General features: G+C 40.2%; 1 protein-coding gene across 9 annotated transcripts in view; it reads right to left on the reverse strand.

Moving 5' to 3' along the window:
• Positions 1 to 27084, reverse strand: part of ATE1 (arginyltransferase 1) — a 158862-nt gene extending 131778 nt beyond the window's left edge. For 4 of the 9 annotated variants that reach the window (XR_009252697.1, XR_009252698.1, XM_058697974.1 and 1 more), the window contains exons 1-8: positions 26444 to 26572; positions 23949 to 24012; positions 20813 to 20875; positions 16487 to 16590; positions 14476 to 14730; positions 8691 to 8923; positions 6765 to 6893; positions 5712 to 5840 (exon numbers count right to left, since the gene is read on the reverse strand). Coding sequence is in view for 7 of the 9 variants with exons in the window: in XM_058697974.1 (XP_058553957.1) it covers positions 5712 to 5840; positions 6765 to 6893; positions 8691 to 8923; positions 14476 to 14730; positions 16487 to 16590; positions 20813 to 20875; positions 23949 to 24012; positions 26444 to 26549 (1083 nt within the window). In the remaining 2 variants the exon portion in view is untranslated. Of the gene's footprint in view, positions 1 to 5711; positions 5841 to 6764; positions 6894 to 8690; positions 8924 to 14475; positions 14731 to 16486; positions 16591 to 20812; positions 20876 to 23948; positions 24013 to 26443; positions 26573 to 26959 lie in introns of those variants that run through there. The other 5 variants (XM_058697969.1, XM_058697973.1, XM_058697972.1 and 2 more) reach the window with 5 other exon arrangements.
• Between the last annotated feature and the right edge of the window lie 529 nt (positions 27085 to 27613).

Consider the following 27613-nt stretch of genomic DNA (forward strand, 5'->3'; position numbering starts at 1 on the left):
TATGGTATGTGAATTATATCTCAGTAAAGCTGTTATTTAAAAAAAAAAAAAAGCACAGTGCAGGGGGGCACCTGGGTAGCTCAGTTGGTTACATGTCCAACTCTTGATTTTGGCTCAGGTCATGATCTCATGGTTCATGAGACAGAGCCCTGCATCAGGCTCTGCACCGCCAGCACAAGGCCTGCTTGGGATCCTCTCTCCTGCTCTCTCTGCCCCTCCCCAGCTTGCTCGTCAGCTCTCTCTCTCTCCCTCTGTCAAACAGGTAAACTTTAAAAAGAAAAAAAAAAGGCAAAAAAAAAACTTTTAAAAAAGTACAGTACAAAAGTCTTGACTTGCAACATATTATTTCATGTTATTGCTTAGAAACTATATTCAGAGAGATAACAGACAGTTCAGTTCATAAGAAAAAAAAATACCATTTCGTAGGTCTCTGAAAACTCTGCATGAATTCAGTCAGATGTCAGATAAATAAAATGCTATCTATGGGTGATCTCAAAGTCAAAGGATTCATCAAACCCAATATAGTATTAATCAAACCTGTTTACTTGTGAAATCAAAAAGGACTATACTGTCAAAGACATTTTCACCAGTACAAACTTGCTGTAAGCATGTGACCTATAAGATAGATTGTGAAGGCAAAACTATCTGGCCATAATAAAGAAATCCATTACATATTTCTATTTAAACACAGGTCAAATCACATACCCAGAGTTCAGACTACTAATGGCAGCGAATGTAAATTAAAAATGTACAAAAACTGCATACAAAAGTAAATACGGATCTAAATGACTCAAATTAAAATGTACTATAAAAGGATTTTAATTAAATGCCATGTTCCTCTTTCTTAAATATATACGACTTTCAGAGTATGGGTCACTACCCTATAATATGCGTCACTTATATTATACATTAGAGCTATCCCATAATATATAACAAAATTGAGAAAGCATAATGTACCACTCAAAAAATACAAAGCCTTTTTCTAAAAGCCTGGATCACACCTTAAGTCTAAACACAGAACACCACCTTGGAGTCTCTCCGGACGGTAAGTGCCAGATGCTCATTTCTGATTAGTATCCTGCCACAGTTAGTTGCTTCTCAAACTCACCCTGGAACTCATTTTCTGTCCCAAAGCGCACAAATTCTTCTTCCTCTTGTATTTCTGATCTCAGATAAGGTCACCACGATCTACCCAATCACGCGAGCCAGAAACTTGAAAGGTCAATCTGGACTTGTCCCTCTCCACTTCCAACTCCCAAACATCCTTCAAGTCAAACACCAAATCCTCATCAGCTCTCCCTCCGAAGTGTCTACTGTACCCGCACCGTCTGCTTCCCACCAGTGCATATTTCAAGCCCGGCATACCTCGCTGGCTCTGTCTCGAGTCTCACCACTCTGGAAGAAAACCTCCCGCACAAGCCTGCCACCAAAGGGACCTTCAGTACCAGACAGGATTTTGGAACATCCAACATTATTTTGGGAAACATTCCTTCACTCTCTTTTAAACATGTGTTCAAATAAGGACCCTCTTCCATCTCAGCTCTTGGGTACAGTGTGCACGTGATCCCACACATGACCACGGTTCTCCATCCCCCAGTCACAGTGACTGATCCCGGGATAAGGACGCGTCTCAAGTTGGGCCAATGAGCACCTTCCTCAGTACTTCTTACTGAAATAAGTTAAAACATGCACGTTTTTGCTGCGATCACTCGCTGTGAGAACAACATACCTTAAACTGGCAGTATTCATTTCTGCCACCATGTGCCTGAGAGTCAACCCTTAAAGAGAAAGGGAGCCGGGAGACCACAAGCAGGAGACACGGATGGTATTTTCCCAAAACTTCTGTTTCATATGCAAATACAGTAAAATTCTGGACTGCGAGGAACTTGTTCTGCAAGTGTTCCACAAGACAAGCAAACATTTCTAATAAATTTTAACTTGATAAATGAGTGATATCTTGTAATACGAGTAGTACGTGACGCTGAATGTCACAAGATCACAACTGAGCCAACGGTTCTTCTCTTTCTCACTGCGGGATTGTGCGTGACCGTCTCCCATGCTCAGAGCTCGGGTCTCAGAACGCAGTGTTTGGCAGAAATCACTTATTTTTCAGAACACTGGAAGGTACTCACAACTGGCATTTCTGTATTTTTTGTCACTTCAAAGCACCTATGGACAGTCTTTCCAGACAAGAGTAAGCTCAGAAATGCTCTGCTTCATTCTAGGTCAGGCTGCCTTCAGACACAGACCCTTTCCTCTGCTGCCTTATCGCCAGTTACATTAAGTACAGTATATGACAAGAGTTTATTAATACCGTGCTGTGATTAACATCCACACGAGCGTATACAACAGCCCCCATGCAGAAAAAGATTCCACTGAACCAACCGATAGCAGTGATTCGTTGGTGGCAGTGAAAGTCATCCTACACAATAACCCTCTTCTCTTGTCTCCCTCACACCAGCCACAAAGGTTTTCAAAGGTAAGTGCAGGTTCACTTGTTCATTTTTCTTTGTATTTTGTATTTTATTATTTTGTTTTCTATTACAGTATTGTAATCATTTTTATAGGAATGTTTTTGGGTTGTAGAACAAATCACCTGAGTTTCCATTATTTCTCATGGGGAAATTCGCTTTCATACACAAATGCTTTAGATTACAAGCATGTTTCCGGAACAAATTATGCTTGCAAACTAAGGTTTTACTGTAAGTCTTTTCTTAAAAAAAAAAAAAAAAAAAATCAATTCAACTTTGGTTTTTGTTGCCTATCAAGTCTTACCACATTTCTCAACAATGAAATGGAATTCTCTAGCTCCACTATACCTGTGCGTGTACTGGTATGTTGTAAAAACATGCATACAGAGATATGTGTATACACACACACATACACACACACACACACCATATATACAGAAAGATCACACACACAGGTAACACATATATATTTGCTTACATTTTCAAAAAGTATCAATAGAAGAAAGCAAAATTAGTTCTAAGATAAACAACACAGTTTCAGGGGGTGCCTGGGTGTCTCAGTCAGTTAAGCATTCAACTTTGGCTCAAGTCATCATCTCATAGTTTGTGGGTTCGAGCCCCTCATCGGGCTCTGTGCTGGCAGTGCGGAGCCTGCTTGGGATTCTCTCACTCCTTCTCTTTCTGTCCTTCCCACCTGCATGGCAGTGCACGCTCTCTCAAAATAAACAAACTTAAAAAAAAGAATAAAAATATATATTTATAAAAATACTATTAAAAACAAGAGGTTGTTTTCAATTAAAAGATGTTACAAGAATATCAACCAAATGTGATGTATAGATCTTACATGGATCCTGAGCCAAACAAACCAACTATAAAGACACTTTTGAGACAACTAAAGAACAGTGAACATCCACTGGGCATTAGATGATCTGACTACTAATTCTGTTGGGTGATGATGGCATTATGTTATGTATTTTTACATGTGTATTGTTATGTATTTTTTAAAGCTTATAACTTTTAATCTAGAGATTTCCCTCCTTTTTTTTAAGTTTATTTATTTTGAGAGAGAGAGAGAGAGAGAGAGAGAGAGAGAGAGAGAGAGAATCCCAAGCAGGCTCCACGCTGCCAGCACAGAGCCCAATGCAGGGCTTGAACCCATGAACTTCAAGACCATGACTTGAGCTGAAATCAAGAGTTGGACGCTCAAACTGAGCTACCCAGGCATCCCACTCCCTCTTTTTCTGAAACACTGTCTATTATGTATCTGTCTCATAGAAGTGCCCAGGTGTCATTTTAAATAATCCTTTATCCCTCATTTTTTTGTGAACTGGTTATTACAATTAGAAACTTGTAATTCAAGGCGCTCCTGGGTGGCTCAGTCCGTTAAGCGTCTGACTTTGGCTCAGGTCATGATCTCATAGTTTGTGAGTTCAAGCCCCGCATCAGGCTCTGTGCTGACAGCTCAGAGACTGGAGCCTGCTTCTGATTCTGTGTCTCCTTATCTCTCTGCTCCTCCCCTATTCACGCTGTCTGTCTGTCTCTCTCTCAATCTCTCTCTCTCTCTCAAAAATAAATAAACATTAAAAATTTTTTAAAAAAAGAAGCCTGTAATTCAGGGTCAATATCTTTAGCAAGAATATTCCATAGGTGGCACTTTATATTTCTTATATATAGTTCTGTTGCCGAGAACACCCTTCTCCCTTTTGTCCTGAAAAACATTTACTATCTTTTAAGACTTGGCTCAGATGTCACCTCCTTCAGAAAAACCTCTTTACCCTCCAGTCCCCACTAAGCCAGCTTTCTCTACTAATCCAATAGCTAGCCCTAATGGCACTGGACCTGCTTACCCACCTGTTGCCCCAATCAGGCTGTGAACGCCTTTAACAATGGACTAGTCTGCAGGACTAGACTCCACAGAGACCTAAAGCCTAAGTGGGTGAAGTTCCAGGAAAGTAATCCTCACCAAGTAAACACATCGGATCACATCCTTGTGTTATGGCCCATCCATCTGTACCTGGTAAGCAAGCAGGCACAAAGCCAGGGTCTCCAAGGTAATAGGAAGGAATAATGTTCAGAAGGAATAAGACGCCCTGGGAATATCAAAGGGAGTGTCCTGGGACCTGGCAGATTTCCTTACCGTTTGTAAACACAATCATAGGCAGCTGCAGGTCTCAACAGGGAACTTACAGAAGCGCTGCTCTAACCAGAAGGTGCATACAAATCACCTGGAGACCTGATTCAAAATGCAGATTCTAGGGGCGCCCGGGTGGCTCAGTCGGTTAAGCGTCCGACTTCGGCTCAGGTCGTGATCTCGCGGTCTGTGGGTTCGAGCCCCGCCATCGGGCTCTGTGCTGACAGCTCAGAGCCTGGAGCCTGTTTCAGATTCTGTGTCTCCCTCTTTCTCTGACCCTCCCCTGTTCATGCTCTCTCTCTGTCTCAAAAATAAATAAATGTTAAAAAAAAAATGCAGATTCTAATTCAGCAGGGCTGCAGGGAGACCCCAGATTCTGCATTCCAGGTGGATTCTGTTGGTTTGCAGACCACTCTTCAACTAGGTAAGGTTCTAAGAGACCTGGCAGTCAGCCCTCTCTCAGGGAAATTACAGCATTAACTCCTGTCTTACTAATCCTCTCTTTTAAGCTAAAACAGTCTGTGTCATTAAAAAGCAAACAAAAAAAAAAAAATCAAAATTTAATTCTTCCACATCTGTTGGCATCTTTCTTCTAATATATCCACTCCTCTTTGACAATTATGCGATTTCTCATTCATCTAAATATCTCCAGCCTGGACACTATAAGCCCTCAATAAGTGCTTTAAATGATGTTCCATATAATCTCAACATATTTCATTGTTTTCCACTGGCTTGTTTACATAGGTTTGTTCACTGGCCCATCTTTCCCATTTGATTATCAACTCCTCAAAGGCACAGACTCTCCCCTTTGTGCCATGGCACACAGTCTGTCACCTAACCAGCACTCAGTGATGTTTGCTGACTTAGCCAGATGACTGGGAACACGTTACATCAGGTTCTTAGAGACAACACTGAATAAGAACCTATCCTTCTTCCTGGGGGACTTACATACCCACAGATAGAACCTGTTTTCACGAAAGTTTAGTGACATACACTGAAAAGTATGATCGGCTCTACTTAACAAATAAGAAAACAGCAAAACAAAGTTCGATGTTACGCTTCTTCAGACAGCCTCATCAAGATAGGAAAAAACGTTTAACAAAAGGTACCTCAGTCTTCCCACACTCATCGGGCGGGTCCTGGTGTATGGCCATTTGATACTTGACATATAGAGAAAATGACCGGCTGAAGGACGACTTGAACTCTGGGTCCTCAAAGGAGACAGGTACTAACCTCACCTTCAGAGCAAGGAAGATACAAGCAAATGCTATTGAAACATCTCTACCTGATGACATGCTTCTGAAGGTGAGGCTAGAGTAAGATCTCCGCAAATCCACTTCCAAAGCTCAGCGCTGTTATTTTTCATGAAATGAACGAACCCTGGGGCGTGCTGATTGGCACAGAGCCTCAAGCACTAACTTTACACTAACACTTAGGAAATTTTTAACTCATATGGACCAGGACAAATTTTTTTTTTTTTTTTTTTTTTTTTTTTTTTTTTTTTTTTTTACTTTTTCACTCTTTCCACCTGTTGTGGTTCTCTGCATAGAGTCACAATGTTGCTCATAAGGGTCACTACTTTTGTCTCCTCTATTTGTATTAAGTGTTTTAAGATTCTTCCCCTTCCAGATTTTTCTTGGGTAATTTGATTTATAAAATGATAAGCATATGTGAACTTCTATTAAAATATTCTATTATCTCAAAAAAAATTCTACTATCTTACTTTTCTAATTCCACTCTGTCCTGTATGGGTAGTACATCAATAAAGAATAATTTAGCTGTTATGAACTCTATTTATACGTGACTTTTACGTGCAGATAAAGCATATTAACCGTGTTGTTCAAAGTATGCCTATCATAAAAATTAGAGTTCTATTTATTACTTTTAGATAAATACATCTAAACATCGTTACTTCAAATAAAGATAACTCATTTTACGTGTTACTTTCCACTTTGAAATTACACATGACGGGCACTCAACACGTGCTAGGTAAAATTTGCACTTTCAGAATGTCCATTAATCCACAGTCCTATCATATTGCAGATATGCTGCAAATTGAATACAAATAAAATGTACCACAAATAAACCAAGTTTTCATACAATGATATCAAATGGAGGGGAAAGTTCCATTTGCACAAAAAAATTGCACTTGGCCTGCTGACCTGGCTCACAGTTGGCTTATCAGGTGGATCCTTGTGAATAACCATCTGGTAACGTTTATAGACCTGGTAAGACTCCTGAAATGTGGCTTTGAACTGAGAACTTGGTGGAGATGATCTCACCACCCTCACCTTCAGAAGGAGTTAAAAAACAATGTTCATTAATTATTTATTCCACAGAACATGCATTAAAACAGTTACTCCCACCCAAAAAGAACCAAATGTTTCCACACAACTATTAAAGCATAAACAATGATAGTATTTTAACACTGAAAATCAACCAGATAAATTTTTTTAAAAAGTTATTTCTCCAACTTGCAGACTCATTAAAAAGGCGGAGGATTCGAAGACTAAGGTCTATGACCGAATCACAGAAGATGGACTCTATGGTAAAATGGCAGAATGCTTCTGGCACTCCAGAAACAAACGCAAATAAATACTTGTTTCGTTGCATGCAACCCACCTTCAGTAAATCAGTCAGAAAGACAAAAATATGTGAACACATTTTTTAGATGCTCTTCATGCATCACTGCTAACTCTAAATTTACAAAATTTTTTTGTAAGGGTGAAAGACAACCCTCACAAAGTATTCGTACTTCATGGCAGAGTTAAGAATGAAGATTCTAAAGTTAAGTTTCTTCTACTCAAATTTTAACGTCACCATCTTGGGTCAAGTAAATAAATGTATTCTCTGTGCCTTAGTTTCCTCATACGTAAAATGAGGAGGAGTTAAAAACCGTAATTATACAGTAAAGTCGATTTATTTTAACATCAACTATTTACTAACCAGTTAAAATGTGTTAGCAAAACAGAAAATCGAGTGCAATAAAAAAGGCTAAGTAGAAAATTTTCATGTGTGCCATAAGAAGTAATTCTTCTCCATAAAAAGAGGGTCATACAGTGGACAAAAAAAATCTCTGACCATCCTAGCTATCATTACATTAAAAAATTAAAAAGCCTCCTACTGTACAACATGCTAGATGGGCCTGGTGCCCTGCACATTACTATTTATGATCACAAGAGAAAAGACTCCTCTTAAAATACGTTAAGTAGTGGGTTCAATTCTTTTTAATTTGGGAAGGAGAAAGTGTCAATACCAAAATCAGAACAGCTAAGGAATTATAACATAGTTAAGACTTAAGTCTAATAATATATATCATCCTAAGGTTTAGATTGCATTAAAGCTAATTTCTTAATAGCAGGTCTTTAGTGATACACTTAGACAATATTAAGCTATAAATTCAAAGGTTGCCCAGTTACTGATGAGAACAAAATTATTATCGTTAATGATTTAGGGGAAAAAAATGAATACCAAATACCGAAAAATGTAGACTTAATCTGAAATGTAAGTCAAAAATAATAGGAATATTCTAAAAGTATTCGTATTATGCCTATATTGGTTTGAGAGAATTACTGAGAAAGGACTGTAGTAGTACAACTTAGTACTATTTAGTTAATTCCTAATTGCCGGCTTGCATATGTCATACAATTTGTTGCCTTGGTCAAGATCAGAATATTAGAATGGATAAAAAACAAAGATTTGCCTACTGTGATTTCCTTCACTATCTAACCAAAACTACCAAAGATAAAATTGACATAGTATATTTTATCTCTTTCACTACTAAATTTCAATCAAGGGATACAAAAAGCCAGAGTCCCTTACATAGTAACATGCTAAAACTGGAACTGTTTTCACAACTTTAGTAGCCAAATTGCCTAAAATATTTATTTTAAATCTTAAAAAAAAAAAGGGGGGGGGTTTTCCTCAAGTAGCAATCAACTTAGCAAATACAAATTCTACTCCATCCCAATTCACTTTAATTTCCCATCATTTAAACAGCAAAATATCACCTGGTGAGTAGAACCTCAAATGAAAATAAATAAAGTACCCGCCAACAACAAAATAAAATAAAACACCCTCCAAAGTACCTCCAACTTGTGTGATGCATTCTCTGGTAAAGATTCAAAAATTAAATCTTCGAGCGATTTGGGCTGGTTGGATTTATTAGCCTTTGGTGGGAACAAAGACGGTGGTTCACCCTGAGCCTGGAAACCCTCAGGTTCTCCAGCCGGGTTCTGCTGCATCAGTTTTAACCTTTTCCTTTCTTTCCGGATTTCCTTTGCTTTTCGACAGGGAGGTTTACTCAAATCTGCTCCTTTGCCTAAAAACAATTTCAAAATATTAGACCACTCACAATTGACTCAAGAAATGTTTTTTTCAAGTCTCAAAGATTCTACAGAACTAGGCCCAAAGCATTTCAACAGTTAGGTTAGCTTTGTAGGTGGATTCTTCAGAAGATTCTGGTGTAGAGCTCTAAGTTATCTTAAAATCCTATCTTAGAAGCAGGAACTGTCAAAGAAAATAAACAGTCACAGAAACTTTTCAGGCAGCTTTTATTGGTGAAAATTCAAAAACAATTTTTTTTTTAATATTCATCCACTTCTCTGTCTTTATAAGCAGAAAAAAACATAATCAATTATCTTCTGCTTCAGGACATGAATGTTTCCAGCACATTTCTGAGGGACATTTCTCTCAAAGCACTTGTGACATAAACAAACGCTTAGGACCTGGGTGTAAATGAATACTGATCCCAGAAAACACTCTGGCAGGTTTTTTAATGAAAAAATACTCTTGCTTAGTTGAAGGGATCTGTGTCTCTCCATCTAACTGAGGGGCCTCATTAGCTCAGCTCAGTTAATGACAGTTTTTGTTTCAATTAAAAGAGCAAGTATCAGACTGAAAGGCCTTAAAGATATAAAAATTTTTAACTAAAACAGGGGCGCCTGGGTGGCTTAGTCGGTTAAGCATCTGACTCTTGATTTCGGCTCCGGTCATGATCTCACGGTTCATGGGATTGAGCCCTGGGATTGAGCCAGCAGTACAGAGCCTACCTGGGATTCTCCCTCTTTCCTCTCTCTCTGTCCGTTCCTTGCTTGTGCACTCTCTCTCAAAATAAGTAAACTTAAATAAATAAATAAATAAATAAATAAATAAATAAATAAATAAATAAATATTTTAACTACAATAAACCACAAATTTTAGTGAGTGCCTTTTCATCCAGTAAGTTGTCTTTAAGGACTCTGTGCTGAGAAAATCAAGAGCTAGAGGCAAATAATGAACACACCTGAAAACTTCAGTATCATTTAAATGCCCAATAGAATAATTATATAATTTTCATTTTATTTTCACTTTCTTAAGTAGACTCCACACCCAACATGGGGCTTGAACTCATGACCCTGAGATCAAGCGTCACGTGCTCTACTGACTGGCCCCTCTACAAATTTTTAAAACAGCTAAGCAACAGAATATCAAAAAGTCATTAGAAATGCTTCAGAAATTTTCGGGGATTTGTCATTACACAAGGTTAAAAAAGATTTCCAATTATTTACAAATAGATACACGAAAAATATTTATTAAAATGCCTGAAAAGAAATATACCACCATGTTAACAGTCAAAGAAAGGACTTTTCTTGCTCTTTTCCTTGCAGTGTTCTCTTTTCTTCAAATTCTCTAACGATGAACATACCATTGTAAATTTTTTAGCTATTAACAAAATAAAGAAAAATGCTACTTTAAGTTCCTAAAACACATATTTACAAACCATATAAAAGTAAGCAATAGGAAGTTTTACAAGACCAGCAAGTTTAATTTTATAGAAAAGAAAATTAAGACCCAGTGTGTTAAGAGACTTGCTAGAGACCAAGAGCTGGTCAAAAAAAATTAATCTGATGAGAAAATAGTTCATTCATAGTGAAACCATATTACGACTTCACTAACATGTTTTCCAAATAAAAACAAAATCTACCCATAAAAGAAGACTCTGAATAAGTTTAACAACCAGGCAACAAAAGACTTGACTCGATAATTAACCATTACTGCCTTAGAGAATTAATTTTCTTTGGCCAGGGAATGTGTCTTCCTCAAATTTGTTCACAGAGGCACAACAGCATTTGGTTAAGAGCATACACTCGGACATGGGCCGCAAGAGGTCATCCCTGTCTCTCGGCTAGCTGACCTGAGGCAACATTACTTGTCTAAACAAGAAAGACAATAACCAGTCTTACCTTTGGAGTTCCATGAGAATTAAATGAGTTAATACATGTGTAGCTCATAAAACAATACCTACTATTTAACTGGGGTCTTTTATTATTATTAGCTATTATATGCATCACCAATTCCTACAATGGTTCACCTATTTAGGCATTTCCACAAATGGTAATAAGGCAAAAAAGAATCCTGCATTTTCTAATAGTTACTCAAAATGACATTCTCTAGAGTGAGTGAACTGAGAAACAAGTTTTCACCATTTTTATGAAAGATCACCTATGTCAGCTTTGCATTAATGGATTCATTGGACTAAGCAATCCTTCTTGTGGTTGTTTTACTCTACACGTATGTACTATCATGATATGAACTGCAAAGGATAAGTTAGGATTTCAGCTTATTTATGGGAATAAAGATCCCCCCAAAGCAAGAAGCTCCTTCAATGGAACAGAAACAGATCAATATAAAATCACTGCACCGTACCAACCCAGCACCCACAGATGTTCAAACCACTCAAGGATCCTAGATTAGTCCCAAGAGTTTTGAAAAGAGTTCAGCAGACCCGCATAATTCCTAATTAAGTTTCAGGAAATATACCTTTAATATTTTGTAAATAAAATGGAAATGCGTGTTTCTAGACAAAATCCAAAGCTTCCTACATTTTAAAATAATCTCACATTTTTATTGAAAAATATAAAAGGAAAATAAGTGCAAACTTTTTTTAATGTTCCAGTAATCATACTGCTGAAGAAGTTAGTTTTGTTATTATAAAACTGTTGTGTAACGTAGGGTAAAGCAAATGGGTAACTGTGATATTCTAATTCTACCCTTCTCCATGTCCTTGAGAGCAAGGTTTCTAAGTGTGGAAGAAAGAAGATCCAATGTCAAACAAGCAAACAAACACGTAAAAATAATAACAGTCCTGAATTTGAATTGGAAATATCAATATGACCACACGACCTATTAAGTCTGTTCATGGAAAAAGCCTAGAAAACAATAACCGAGCCAGTAACAATAGTGGTCACCTCTGGTCTAGTTGGTGACCTTCAAATGCCATTTTCCACTAAAAGAAACCAGGGCTTCTTGGGGAAATGGCTGTACAAGACGTTCCAGGAGCATCATGTCATAGAAAGCTGCTAAGACTACCAACATTTTATCAAACAAACCAGAAGCCAACTTAGAGAAACTCCCACAGGAGCAAGAATTAAAACACGGCAAATGTGTTTAAAACTCACTGTTAGAAGAGGTCATTTTGTAAAATGGATGACACAAAATGAAAGAATCAAGAATTCCTCTTGCCTTTGCTGGGAGTTCTTATGGGAGACAAGTGGATGAGAAGGTTCTGTTTATGGAAGTATCCAGTTAGTAAATGAAAAATGAATTACAGACTTCAAATATCTAACGGATAAACGGATTTAGGCATTGAGCATTGGTCTACAGCTACTAGCATTAACAGAAAGAGAGGCACCCGGACATTATGTGTCTCCTGAAAGAACATCCCACCACCCGTGAACTAACCTTACCCATCCTCAAATAAACAACTGGAACTCCAATCTGATGAAGACTTCTCTCTCTCCAAAAAAGCAAAAGAAAACCAAAATGCCAAAAGACAAAAAAACAAAACAAAACAAACAAAAAAAAAACAATTTAATCTTGAATTTGATCAAGGCTCTACATCCAACTATCAATTTACAGGCAGGTACGGCAACATGTTAAACTGCACTGTAGACGTAACTGTCGGTCAAATAACCCAGGTCAAACAACCCAGTTTCTTCAACAAATAAAGTGCAAATAAAAAGGTTGGAGTAATGAAAGATCTACTGAGATTTTTTAACTATAGCAACCAACTGCAATATGTGGCCATATTTGGATCCTGATGCAAACAAATACTTAAAAACTGGAAACTTTAACACTGAATATTCAGTATCATTACGGAATTTTACTTAGGTGTAATAATGCTATTGTGAGTACGTATTTGAAAGTTCTAATCTTATAGAGATGCAAAATGAAGTTTTTAAAAATGTAATAAACTGTAATTTTTATAATAAACAACTAAAATAATAAAAGAACTGGCCCTATCACCTAAGACAGTAGGAGATGTAAGAAATTTATCTAAACCATTCAGAATATTTTATTGGACTATTCTTACTAGTTAGGATGAAATCTCAGGTTGACATCCAATTAAATGCCATGAAAGCCTTGCGTAAAAATACCTATTCAAAAAAAATGCAAAATGGGGCACCTGGGTGGCTCAGTTGCATAAGCATCCAACTTCGGCTCAGGTCATGATCTCATGTTTCATGAGTTCGAGCCCTGCATCAGGCTCTCTGATGTCTATGCAGAGCCTGCTTCAGATCCTCAGTCTCCATCTCTGCCCCACTTGCACTCTCTCTACCCCCGCCAAAATAAATAGAGGTTTAAAAAAAACCCAAAACAAAGTTTTCTGTGCATTAATAGGATTTAGACAAGAAAAACCGTAATAGTAATAAAAATCTCTCCTTTGGATCATTTTGTATAAATAAACATAAGAATTCAGGAACTGAAACATAAACATCTAAATTGACATTTTATGAAATAATTTTTTTTTAAATCATACAGGGGGTGGGGTGCCTGGGTAGCTCAGTCAGTTAAGCATCCGACTTCAGCTCAGGTCATGATCTCACGGTTTGTGGGTTCGAGCCCCACATCGGGCTCTGTGCTGACAGCTTGCTCAGAGCCTGGAGCCTGCTTTGGATTCTGTCTCCTCTCTCTGTCCCTTCCCTGCTGGCGCCCTGTCTCTTTCTGTCTCTCAAAAATAAATAAATGTTAAAAAAAATTTTTTTTAATCACACAGGGGTGCCTGGGTGGCTCAGTTGGTTAAGCATCTGAGTCCTGATTTCAGCTCAGGTCATGATCTCACGGTTTGTGAGGCTGAGCCCCGCATGGGGCTCTGCACTGACAGTGTGGAGCCTGCCTGGGATTCTCTTTCTCTTTCTGCCCCTCCCCCGACAAAATAAAAAAATAAATGAACATTTAAAAAAATAAACATTTTTAAAAGTAAATACAGAAAAAAGAAAAATTAAAAAACCATACAAACACATGCACACACACACACACACACACACAAATAAACCCATTTAAAGTTGGATAAAATTTTAAAACCTAAGTATTTTACAAGTGAAAATATAGAAAAAAATCTGACCTTACTAAAGGTGAAGTAAAATATCAAAATCTGGAAACTTTTAAACTAAAATTCATTATGATTACATAAAGAAATCTAATAATAAACTAAAGACCTTTATAATGTCTGTACTTTGAACATAATACCTAAAATTTACTTTGTCTTACTTCACACCAAAAATAAAAATGTTTAGCACCACATCCTTGCACAGATAAAAATGCGATTCTCAAACTCTAAGTTCCTAGGGTAGTAAGAAATGGCACTCTTTAAAAATATGTGTATTGGGAGATAATGAAACTATTATTTCAGGCTTTTTAAAAATAGCAGTTTTTAAAATATGTGATTTGTCCATCTAAATCCAGGCAATAATAAGTTGTACAAAACAGGGATTTTACAGATTTCATACAACTCATATTTTTAGCTGATGAGAGAGCCCAAGGGCTACAATGTTCCAAGCACAAAGAAAATCACTAGGACTTTAAAAAGGCCACAGAGCAAACTTGCCCTACCTGGCTTAGGAGCCATGGGCATTTTAACTGGATGTGATGGCTCACCAGAGCCCAACTTCTCCTCTATATCTTGTGACTGAATGAATTCATTAGATTCTCCTTTCTTTGGGCTTTTTCCTTTCTTCTTTTCTTCACTGTCAAAGCTCTCTGTGAGGTCACCGCTGAGCGTTTTAAGGTCACACTGTATATCCAATTTATTTATCAATCCAAAGTCACCAGCAACGGTGTCCTCCATGGTGGGCTCCATAGGATCATCTACAAATCAGAAAAAATCAAAGTCTATCAGCCATGCCATCTGACGCAATTAAGATACACGTAGTAAAAACAAAATGCCCCTTTTTTCTGATGTGGTAGAGACTACGGTGTGTGCATCAGGTCCATTCTCCCACCTTCCAAAGTAACAGGGCTGTAGTTAAGACTGTGGCACCCAAGCAAGGGAATGCACCCCAGTCCGTCTGCAAGTTGTGACCAAGTCCCACCAGTGGAACAGAACCAAAACTGAGAGGTTCAACTTGGCCTCACTTGTTTCTAAAGGTAATTTGTAACCCTGAACTTCCACCCCCTCCTCTCCCCACTGACTGGATTAGTAAAAACCAGCGTGAGCTTGGAAACTACATGTTGAAGGGAGTCCCAGAATGGCTGGGGGGGGGCAGAGCAGACTGTAGGCTAATGTGAAACACCCACAATGGGCTGTCACACGAGGAAACAAACAGACTTCTAGCATTTGTTAGTCATTGCATGCTGGTGTCTTCTTCTTATAGCTATTTACCCTTCTACTCTAATGAGTACATCGCTCCTATTAAGTTACAAACATAAATAATTTAGAAGTCTGTAACAAGTCAAATAAAGAGCCAAATGTAAAAGCTATGTATAAAGACAGGCAATCATCAATTTATAAATGGAAGGCACTTCAAGGCTTATCTGAATATTAATTTTTGAAACTCAGAACATGATTTTCAGCCACTGAAATAACTTTTTGGCCAACCAACAAAATGTATTTAGTTTTTAAGACTATGTACAGACAGTACTAATCAGAGCTGTACCAAAGTTCTGATGTCCCCAATGCCCGATTGTCCCTGAACCTCTAGACCCTGTAAGCCTTCCAGGCTTTTTTGTTGCCCACAGCTCTGCCAAGTCTGCTCCATGATGTCCTGAGTTTTAATCCGTTAAGGACAGTGCCCAAGGGCGAAGAACTTCCCTGGCCTGCTGGCCACTGTATCGCCAGTGCTTAAAACAGGGACTGGCACATTGTGGGCACTGAAAACATACTTGGGGATGTATTAACAAGCTAAAAGTGTTAACAAGTTAACAAGTTAAAAGTTAACAAGTTAAAAGTGAGGAAGGCTCCCAGGGTTGGACACTTCCTAGGGCAGATGTGAGAAAGAGCTCTAACAACAGCTGGCATTCCCAATTATTATGCTCATCGATTAGGCATGGCCTAGAGGAAAACTTTTAAAAAAGAAAAGATACTGAAACAACTGAAAAAGGAAGTATCTGTAAACCAAAGTTAATTTCTTTTAGGAAACGGACTCACAATTCAAAGTTTATCATACAAAAAAGAAAATTTCAGGCAATATGATTTACTGAAGGGCTTCCTCAAAGAAAACCTGGGCTTCACTCAGCATTCAAAGTGGTTGTGTAGTCTTGTGCAAGGGGTACCTAAGCATCTGTTTCTCAGACATTCTACCACTTTCTCTGTACTTCACAAGGTATTATAGGACCAAGTTGTCAAAGTACTGTGAAAGCTTAAGCTCTAATAAACTCTAGGAAATCACAAGAGCTGTAAAACTTTCCTACATTTTCCCTTTCCCCGACAGACATTCCTCATACCCTTGACCTTCAGGCCAATGGCAACAGTACCAGCAACACTAACAACAATCACCATCCCCAGATTAACGGTAGTGCCTGACTATGGCAAGATCCCCCTATCCCTACTTCAGAAAGAGCCAGAAGGGAGAACCTTGGAAATCAACATCAATATAAAGAGTTTTTAGACCCAATCTCATCTTACCCTCATAATTTCCTTTGGAAATTTCCCCTTTGGCCAGAAATTTCAACATTTTTTTCAAAACCTTCTTGTGTGATTTTGATGGCTGAAACTGTAAAGGTCGGCACCTAGGAAAGCAAAACAAATATTTAAAAAGTGAACTCAAACCATGAAGAAATAAAATGAGTTCTGGATAGTATCTAGTACAGTGAGGCAAACTTCATGCCTGGGATTTCTGGGTAAAGACAGGGCTTGATGTAGCCTCTAGTCCCACCCCAAATCTCACTAAAAAACTACATTAAGGAATTAGAAAAAAAAAAAGACATGAATCACCGGGGGGAAAAAAAAGAGAAATGTTGGAAGCTGGATAGCACAGGTATAAGTAGCAACTGACTTCGTAGACCAAAGAATGTTAAATCCTAAGCCAAGAGTGTTGAAAAGCCAGAAAGACAACCAATTCTCTCTACATTACCCCTAAAAGTTTCAGAGACCGGTGATACCTGATACCTCAGGAGATAAGTGTGAAGGCAGGTCTAAAAATAGAAAATCTCTTGAAAGTCTGTTTTGGAAGCAGTTAGATGTCTGATGCCCTCCCCACTCCTCCCCACACAACTCCTTACACAACCCAGAAGAAAGTTGCAAACTTAGAAAAGAGTAAAAAAAAACAAACAAAAAAACAGGGCCTCCTACATGAGGATACAAGCACAGTGGAAAGCAATGGAACTGGACTAGAAAAAGGAAGTCTAAAGTCTACATCCTGAATGTTGAGACTTCCAAGCCACTTCCCCAACCCAGCCACAAAAACTGGCACTTTCTCTCCAGAATGTGATCAGACCCCAAGATACTGTCCTCAGGCACTCTCCACTGTAAAATGAGAATCACCAGATACTTGCAGAGAAACTCTACAAAGACACGTTGCCAAAAACACTGGAGAAGGTAACTAGGAAGACACAGAGTACAGAGGAAGGATAAAAATAATATCCAAATATATCCAAATAATATCCAAAATAAAAATATCCTCAGAACACTCTCTTATTTCTCTTTGGCTATTACAGCCACACAACAATGGGAGGTTACAAAACAATAGAGAGTGTCCAAAAAGAAAAATCTCCCAGAAGAAAAAGTATAACAGAAAAAGTTAAAATTTAAACAAGACTTGGAAAATAAAGTTGAGGAAATCTTCCAAAAGATACAGCAAAAGGGATGGAAAACTGAAGAGAAAAAAAATTAGAGGATCGCTCTAATTTTTAATTATTTTGAAATTAATGTTTAAGTTCAATAACTGAATAAAAACATTATCAGCAGTTATAATGGAATAGAAGAAAGAAAATGGAGGGAAGAAGACCAACAAAATAAAGAAAATGTCCGTGAAGTGAAGAATAATGGTGGGAGGAGGTTCCAGGTAAGAAGGGCTACATAAGTCCATTGTGTAATGGATGCAAACAGACACTGCCAAACAGAAAACATCAGAACACTGGGAACAAAAAATCCTTCCCCAAAGAAAGAACATTCTCCACAAAGGAACAGGAATCAGAAGACTACCTGACTTAATAGCAGTAAGACAATGGAGCAAAGCCTTCAAAATTTTAAGGAAAATTATTTCCCATCTACACTTTTTTTTTTTAACATTTATTTATTTTTGAGACAGAGAGAGACAGAGCATGAACGGGGGAGGGTCAGAGAGAGGGAGACACAGAATCCGAAACAGGCTCCAGGCTCCGAGCTGTCAGCACAGAGCCCGACGTGGGGCTCGAACTCACGGAGTGCGAGATCGTGACCTGAGGTGAAGTCGGCCGCTTAACCGACTGAGCCACCAAGGCGCCCCTCCCATCTACACTTCCATATCCCAGCCAAACTATAAGTTCGAGTAGAGAATTAAAACATTTTCAAAGGTACAATGTCTAAAAAGTACTTCTCGTGCACTCTTCCTCAGAAAGCTATTAAATGTGCTTCACGAAAATGAGGAAATAATCCAAGAAAGAGAGGTCAGGAGATAGGAGACACAGGATCCAAAAAGAAATCCAAAGAGAATCCCCACGATGGCAGTAAAAAGAGATCCCAGGGTGACAGTGATGCAGGAGTTGTAGAGACAACCTGTCCAGATCAGAGCACGTCAGAAGACAACACAGAGATATTCATCAAGAAGATACAAGCAATAGGGTACCTGAAGCATCTCAAAGTACCAAGACGACATTTACACTACTACGGAAGCATTTCTAAATCAACTGGTGATGGGTACGTAAAAGGCTATGGAAACACAGAAGACAATCATCAATTCCACGGAAAGCAAAAACTCGTACAGGAAAGAAAAATCATAGCACACTACATGACGCAACTGTAAAGCATATTTGTAGGTCATAACAAAGGGATTACACCTATTTAAAATTACACTACTTCTAAGCTGGGAAGTTGACAATGAGGACAAAAAGGAGCTTGAATGTGACAAGGGAACAGGGATGAAGTAAAGTTAAGTCCTTATCCTTCAGAGACAGAAACCCAGAGATAGTGAGAAAAAATAAAGTTGAATCCTTATTTCTGAAAGAGAGAAACACAGAGATAATGAGAAAAACCCAAAGATAAGGATATATAGTTATATAAGCATCTCAAGTAAAAGGTAGAAAGAAGATAAAACAAAAGAATCTGTTAAAAAATTTGAGTGTGCCCTGTATTGGGAAAGAGGAAACAAGAAGGCTCAGGGGACTGCAATTCTGCAAAATACATTTTATGAAATGTTTGATTTTTTAATTATTAGCATATAATTTTACATAAAAATAAAAACTAAAAAAAAAAAAAAATCATCGTCAAGGAAACTCGTCCTCATTTAAACTCACATACTGGGCAGCCCCTGACCTCTATCTAACAAGAAGCTACGCTGTAGGTTATAATCACCTTACCTTTACATCAGGTCTTCTTATAACTATTGTAGTCAACAAAGTAAAAAAAAAAAAAAAAAAAAAAAAAAAAAAAACCCAGAAGAGTAAATATGCAAAATGACATCATAGTGTCATCATATATAACGAAGTTGTGTAGAGGATAACAATTCAGGAAATGTTTGATTTCATGCTCTGTTTTGCAATGTTAATTGAGTCCCTTTTCATAAAAGCAATCAATGTACCTGGAACAGTGCTTGGCACTGAGAGGCACCCAATAAATTATAGAAGCTTTGTCTTTTTTCTTTAACCCACTGAAATTGACATTTTCTGATTAGAGAGTCTCAGGATTCAAGCCGATCAGCTCCAGACTTAATTTAAACAGAATCCTGGCCATAATCCAATAATAAATTGCTATTTGAAGGAAAAGGACTTCTGCCTTTGACGATGTCACTGCTTCATAACCACTAAATCTGAAAGAGGACAGCACAATTCTGTCATTTTATTCTTTGTATAAGTGAGACGGTGTCACCAAACCAGACAGCCACCTCTTCTCTTTATTGCCCAGTCCTATGACCAGTTAGATTCTTAACCAGGAATCAGTGGAACTTTGGGAGTCTATGGTCATCCTAAAATTAATACGCAAAATGTTACGTATTCTTGCCTCCAGGCCCCTCTCCCTTTTGTTCTGTTGCAGAGAGGATCTATAACTTTTCATCAGATTGTCAAAACAGTCTTCAACCCCAAAACAAATTAAGAGATGGGACAGAAGTGTGAAGGCCAGCCAAAACATGATGGATACAACTACGTTTGCTTTCTTTATCTAGAGAATATATTTACATTGAAACTGTACTCAAATGCTTAACAATGATAACATGCTTTCTCTTTTTTCTACCAGAAGAAGAGGAAGGCAAGGAGGACAACAAGGGAGAAGAGGAGGACCTTTAGAACCTGAGAAGGTTAAATCCTTCCATGTTATGCTGGGGTTTGCCGGTTAAGCAAACACTCTGTAGGAAAACAGACTTTCTAGCTTAAGTTTTACAATGAAGAAAACAACTCTGAATACATGTGGCAGATTAAATGTCAGCCCCCGCCCCTTTCTACAGATCCTATAGTACTGTTTGAATATGAGCACGACGTCTGGTAATACACTAGAATGTGGAAAGCCCTAAGCTAAATTTTATAAAGAATTTGATACCTAAAAGTAATCAGAGTATTTGCTGGTATTTTCATAATATATCATAGAATCATTGACTAGACTACTAAATAGTATACTTTTTTATATCATACTTACACCCAAACCATTAAACGGTATTATTAATAGCTACTGATGACGGATAAATGTAGTATCGGTATGTAAAAAAAGATACAATTCATTTGCTTTTCTTTATAAAGGATGTCTACCTAGCACAAAAGTTAACATGTAAAAAAAAGCAAGGTGCCACTAAAAAAATTATACGAGACAGACCCTCTTTCTTACCTTATCGTGTACTGGGGACAACATGTTTGATTCATGACAGGCTTGTACACATATTTTCCACTTCTAAAATTGAAAAATGTTGTTAATGTCTCATACGTTTCTCACATGTACCAAAGCAGACTAGTACAGGGGCACAAAATTAATTACGGTAAAAATCTGATCGATAACATAAAAACATATAGATGTAGTTACTCCTCAGAACTAAGCAATCTTGCAACACTGGCACAGCAAGGACAGAGCCCAGCCTTTCCTTTCCTAAACCCTTACGTACATACTCCAAACCTCTTCACCTCAGTTACCCTCTTAGCATCACCTGCCATCCTTCCAGGCCTCAACCCACCACCGATCCTCAATACCACAAAGGCAATCAGAGAAAACTGCTCAGGATGTGGGGACCCTGACGTGTGTCATAGCCTAGGATATCCACACTTGAGGGTTCCGTGTGCACTAGGGCCACGAAGCCCAAAATTAACCCGATCCTTTCAAGGCCTTCTGGATCTTGGTTAATGGCAGAGCCATGACATTATGGACTGAATTCTGTCCCCTCAAAATTCATATTTTGAAGCCCTACCCCCACTACCTCAGAATGGGACTATATTTGAAGAGAAGGCCTTTAAAGAGGTGATTACGTTAAAATGACAGTTAACATAAGCCCTAATCCAATCTGAATGGTGTGCATATCAGAAAAAGAAACTGGGTGGGGCGCCTGGGTGGCGCAGTCGGTTGAGCGTCCGACTTCAGCCAGGTCACGATCTCGCGGTCCGTGAGTTCGAGCCCCGCGTCGGGCTCTGGGCGGATGACTCGGAGCCTGGAGCCTGTTTCCGATTCTGTGTCTCCCTCTCTCTCTGCCCCTCCCCCATTCATGCTCTGTCTCTCTCTGTCCCAAAAATAAATAAAAAACGTTGAAAAAAAAAAAAATTTAAAAAAAAAAAAAAAAGAAAAAGAAACTGGGCATACAAAGAGACACCAGGCACCAGGGACATACATGCAAAGAGAAAGGACCCCATGAGGCCACAGCAAGAAGGCAGCAATGTACAAGCCAAGGAAGGGTCCCCAAAAAAGAAATAAAGCTGAAGACACCTGGGTTTTGGAAATTTCAGCCTCCAGTACTGTGAGAATACAGATTCCTGTTGTTTAAGACACCCAGTCAGTGGTATTTTGTTACAGCCATCCAAGCAAACATACATGAGTTCGGTTCCTGACCCAGAAGCCCGGGAGTCATCTCAAATTCCTCCCTTTAAGGCACCTCTATATCCCGTCAGTAAGCTTTCTACTTCTAAACCGTACCTTGTATCCATCCCCTTTCACCTATCTTCTAACCTATAGCCACTGATGATGACGGCATCATTGTGAGAGGACGATTTCCTATCTGAACCGTACAGTGATCTTTAGAACCGGGTCTTTCTGCCTTCAGAACCACCCCCTCAAATACCTCTCTACGATCTGAATGGTCATTTCCAAAGCACAAATTCCATCACACTTCTGACATAAAAGCTTTCAATGGCTCCCCTTCCACCTTAAAAAAAAAGAAAAGTTCTTCATCATGGCATACAAAATCCTTCAACATCTGACCCAGATCTTCTTTTTGGGTCTCATGATTAAGTTTAAAGAAAGCTATGAAGTTTCATTTGTTGCACTCAATCCCATATCTTTTGGGTAGTATTGGCACAAGGCCCTTAACACTGCTTATATTTACATAAAAAAACTTTATATACTCTAAAATTATCTATATAAAAATAATTACCAAAAAATCTTAGCCATCAAAGGCAATGTGTAAACCTTAATGGAATCCTGATTCAAATAAACCAACTATAAAAAAGGGGCATTTTTGAGACTAGTAGAAACCTAATCAAAACTAAGTAACAGATGACATCAAGGAATTATTAATTTTGTAAAGTATGGTAACGGTATTATAAATACATTAAAAAGGAAACAAGAATCCTCTCTTAGAAACGTGTCTATTATAGGTGTATTGACAGGATACCTAAATTGCTTTAAATTATTTTGTGGAGGAGGAGGGAGCATCTTAGCTGGTTCAAGCTGCTATAACAATATACCACAGAGGGAGTTGCTTATAAACACAACAACATATTCCTCATAGTTCTGGAGGTTGGGAAGTCCAAGATCAAGGGTGTTGGCATATTTAATGTCTGATGAAGACAAGCTTCCCGGTTCATATATTTGTTGTAACCTCACGTGGCAGAAGGGGCAAGAAAGGGAACTCTCTGGGGTCTCTTTTACAAGGGCACAAATCCCATTCGTGAGGGTCCCACCCTCTGACCTAATCACCTCCCAAAAGCCCACTTCCCAATACCATCATATCGGGGGTTAGGATTGAAAAGATGTACTTGGGGGTTGTGAGGGATGACACACGAACATTCACACCACCACAGGGAGCAAGGAGATTTGACGAAACAAGACTGGCAAAACAAACTTTAACGACTGCCAAAGCCTGCTGATAGCTACATCAAGTTCATTAGAACATACTCTCTACATTTATGTAGGCTTGAAGTTCTCCTAATGAACATCTTTCTTTAATGTTTGTTTATTTTGGAGAGAAAGAGAGCACGTGCACCAGGGGGAGGGGCAGAAAGAGGGAGAGAGAGAATTCCAAGGAGGCTCCTCGCTGACTGTGCAAAGCCCGACACAGGACTCAATCCCACAACTGCAAGAGCATGACCTGAGCCAAAATCAAGAGTCGGGTGCTTAACGGACTGAGCTACCCAGGTGCTCCTAATAAATGCCTTTAAAAGAAGAGACAGCAGAATCACCACATAAAGAGATATAATTTAAAAACGTCTTGGGGCACCAGGGTGGCTCAGTCGGTGAAGCGTCTGACTTCGGCTCGGGTCATGATCTCGCGGCTCGTGAGTTGGAGCCCCACGTCGGGCCCTGTGCTGACCGCTCAGAGCCCGGAGCCTGTTTCCGATTCTGTGTCTCCCTCGCTCTCTGCCCCTCCCCCGCTCCCACTCTGTCTTTCCCTCTCTCTCTCAAAAACGAATAAACATTTAAAAAAAAAAAAAAGTCTTAAATCTTTTTCCAACAACAGGAAAACATTTCACGGGTGAACAACATTTTCTAGTTAGAAGAAGAACCGGAATAATAAGAGAAGCATTTTTGTATGAAGGACCTTTACCTCCGCCATCCTCGGTCTATGAGATCCTGATAATCCTGTACGGTCATGGAGTGTGCCCACATGCCTGAAAAAGTGAGTGCCATGTACCAAGTTAATCATAGCAGGTTGAACTTTTTTCTTTTAATTCAAAGCGTTTTCTAAATGTGAATATTGAAGCAAAAAAAAAAAAATCTAGCTCACACTGGAAAAATGAAAGTTTGCACACACTTCACACCATGTGACATAATACACAACAAATGAAAAAAATTATTTCCTTTAATCTTAAAAATCAAACAAATCGAAGTGATTACATTTAATTCCGAATTACTCTATAGTCTCTTTGACATCGTAAATTTAAGGTCCTCCCTGAGATCAGATTACACAACACCTTTAACCATAATAATATCCCCGATAATTTAATAAGCTGGTCCCCTCCGAAGAACTGGAAAGCAAATCTTTTCTTATGCATTTAATTCTCATTGTTATGTTTTTAGCATAGTCTTGGACGTTGAAAATAGAACAAAAGTATACAGCAGTATTCCTTTTAAGTATAAAAACTGAAAGCAATCGAAATGCCCAGGAACAAAAAAGTGATTACAGAGGACATTATCAGTATGATGGAATAATTAATGATGCAACCATGAAAAAACATTAAAAGGTATATCTGAATTAATGTTAATAGAAAAATAAATGTTTCTCTCGTAAACAGCAAACTGCATCAGAAGTATGTAAAGACAGGGGTGCCTGGGTGGCTCAGTTGGTTGAGCGTCCGACTTTGGCTCAGGTCACGATCTCACGATTCGTGGGTTTGAGCCCCACATCGGGCTCTGTGCTGACAGCCTGGAGCCTGCTTCAGAATCTGTGTTGTCCCCCCCCCCTCCCCTGCTTGCACTCTGTCTCTGTCGCTCTCAAAAATAAATAAATATTTAAAAAAAATTTTTTAAAGAAGTATGCAAAGACAGAGGTACAGTTGATAGCACAGGTTGTATTAAGAAAAAGAAATGTCCAGAAGCCTTGCAGGTGCTCATTAACACTGAATTACTTTATGAGCCTCAATTTCATCATCTATAAAAATAGGAATAATAAAACCTACTGAATAGGTGCTATGCCCTATAGTAAAGATTATCATCAGAACTAAAATAAATACGATGGAAATTTACAGTTGTCTCTTTAGGTGAAAAGGCTGAAAACTGATTTCTTCCACAGAACTTTAAACAAAGGACATCTATATTAATCAACTTCCTCTTATTAAAGTTACTGGGAAAATAATGAAGAGTCTATGAATACGTTCATTTTAAACACACAATACAAAGTGCTTATTACACACATACTATAGTCAGAATCCCAAATTCTGAAAAAGATGAGGAGGAAATCTCTAATACCCGAAAGCAATCACTGCCACCATTTGGTGTGTTTCCCCCTGGGTTTTCATCCTGCCAGAGATCCCGTCACACATGTCACTTGCATCCTGTTTTTCTCCGTCTAACCCTACGTTCTAAACATTTTTCTGCTTAGCTCTTCATAACCATCACTCCAAATCCTCTTACCCACAAGCATCTAATGAACAATTTCAACTGATGAGTAAACGGACACACCATAATCGTCCACATCATTGCCCTGCTGTAGGACATTTATACATATTTTTAACGGAAACTACCTAAACGTGTATCCTCATAGCTATCCCATTTCCCACCATGATGCGCTATTTCTTAAAATAAAAGATTCTATGCTTGCCAATGCACGACACAGCAGGTAATATAAACATACTGTTTTTGTTTACAGACAAATCTTCCGGAAGAAACCTGAACCATGATGGGGGAAAAAGAAAAAACAAAACTGTGAGCTGGCTTTGTTGTTCTGGGGGTGGGTGGAGGAACGATAAGGCATATGAACAAGCACCTGGTAAAATTTTCAAACGCATTAACACAAACAGGCTCCCTTGCCAGCAGCGTCTACGGTCCGTCACCGGCGTCTCCAGACGCATTTTATCCAGATGCCCCCGCCCACGTATGCACACACGTCTCCCTGTACACAAACAGCCCACCCGACACGCCGCTTTCTGCACTTAAAACCGGGGATGATCCCACAGCAGCATCAGCACTCAGAGGCCCGCCCCGGCGGGACTGACCACTCGGCAATGCTCCCCGGCATGGCTTGCTTGCTGTCACATTATTTAACCCTGTCCTACTGGTGGATGACGGACACCTGTTTCCACACTTTGGGCTGCGGCGAGACCATCATCATCCCGCACTTCCGACCACCTGTGTGAAGGCTAAGCACCCAGATGCTTCCCTGATGAATCAGAGCGGAGATTCGTTTTTAATTGTGACAGCTACGGCCCTCCCCGGCGAGCAGCGTTCCGCAACACCCTCCTCGAGACAGGATCTGGCCGGGGGGCTCCCGCCGCCGCGCGTCCCTGGGGGCCGAGAGCGCCGAGACCCCCCACCCCCGAGGCCGCCGGCCGGCCGCGGAAACCCGAGGCCGCGACGCCCTCCCCCACCCGCCGGCCCGCTCACCATTGGAGCGACTGCCCGACTCATTCTTGCAATAGCCGCAGCGGTAGGAGTCCTCGCCCTCGAAATACTCCACGATGCTGGGCGAAAGAGCTGCCCAGGAAGCCATGGCCCCGGCCCTCCAAGCGCGACGCCGCTCGGCCCAGCCCCGCCGCCGCCACCCCACAATGCAGCGCGCCGCTCGGGAGTCCCCGAGGCGCGCGCGAAGCTGCTCGGGCGCCCGCAGGCCAGGTTCCCCAGGAACCCCGCACGCTGACGCCGCCCGCGCCATCTTGACCGAGGGCAGCCGTCCGCTATTTCCGTTCCTTCTCCGACCTGGACCGCCATCTTCGGTGAGGGTGAGGAGGAGAGAGGAGCGCGAAGGGAAACAGTCGGGGAAGAAACGAGTGGGAGAGGGACGCGGGAATTGGGGCGCCGGGCCTGTGCGCTCCCGGGCCGGGGACTGGCGTGGGGCGCGGCGGGCGGTGCGGGGATTGGACGCCAGGCGGCCACGCCGGCCCCGTCCGTGGGGACACTCACCGCAGGACACCTTGCCCTCCTCGGAGTCGCAGTAGCCGCAGTGGTAGCCGGCCTTGAGCCCCTTGTACTCCACCACCGAGGCCATGGCCGCCTCCAGGGTCCGCCGAGGCCGGCCACGCCTCTCGGCGCCCCGGGGCCGACCTCGGCGGAGCGCGGGGGCCCGCGGCGGGGAGGAGTGGAGGACGAGGTCTGGCGGTTGCGTCCCAGCGCCCCGACCCGCGCCCGTAGCTCCTCCTCGGGGTCCCGGTCCGTGTTGCGGCCGGGGCCTCCGGAGATGTTAGCGAAAGTGGTAGTCGTGCCCCTCGGGCCCCGACTTAGGGCCGGATCTTTGCATAACTCCTCGCCAAGCATTCCTACAACCGCGCATCTTCAGCTCCGTTTTACAGATGGGGAAACTGAGGGCCGGAGGTTGTGACTCAGTCATTTCCTGCAGGTCTCAGTTTAAAAGTTAACCATCTCGGGCCGCCCTGACCACCATGTGGGTAGCCAACTCCAGCTTCCAAACCAGCACGTACTCACTTAAGTGCCAAAATAGAATAAGTATACTCGCAGGTGTTCTGTGAATAGCTGTCGTGGGTGAATTTGAAGACAGTGTTTTTAAAGCAAACAACTGCCAGAGCCCGTATGTGCCTTGTGCTATCAGCCCATTGCCTA

Source organism: Neofelis nebulosa, chromosome 13 (assembly GCF_028018385.1).
Source record: "Neofelis nebulosa isolate mNeoNeb1 chromosome 13, mNeoNeb1.pri, whole genome shotgun sequence".
Classification (NCBI taxonomy): domain Eukaryota; kingdom Metazoa; phylum Chordata; class Mammalia; order Carnivora; family Felidae; genus Neofelis; species Neofelis nebulosa.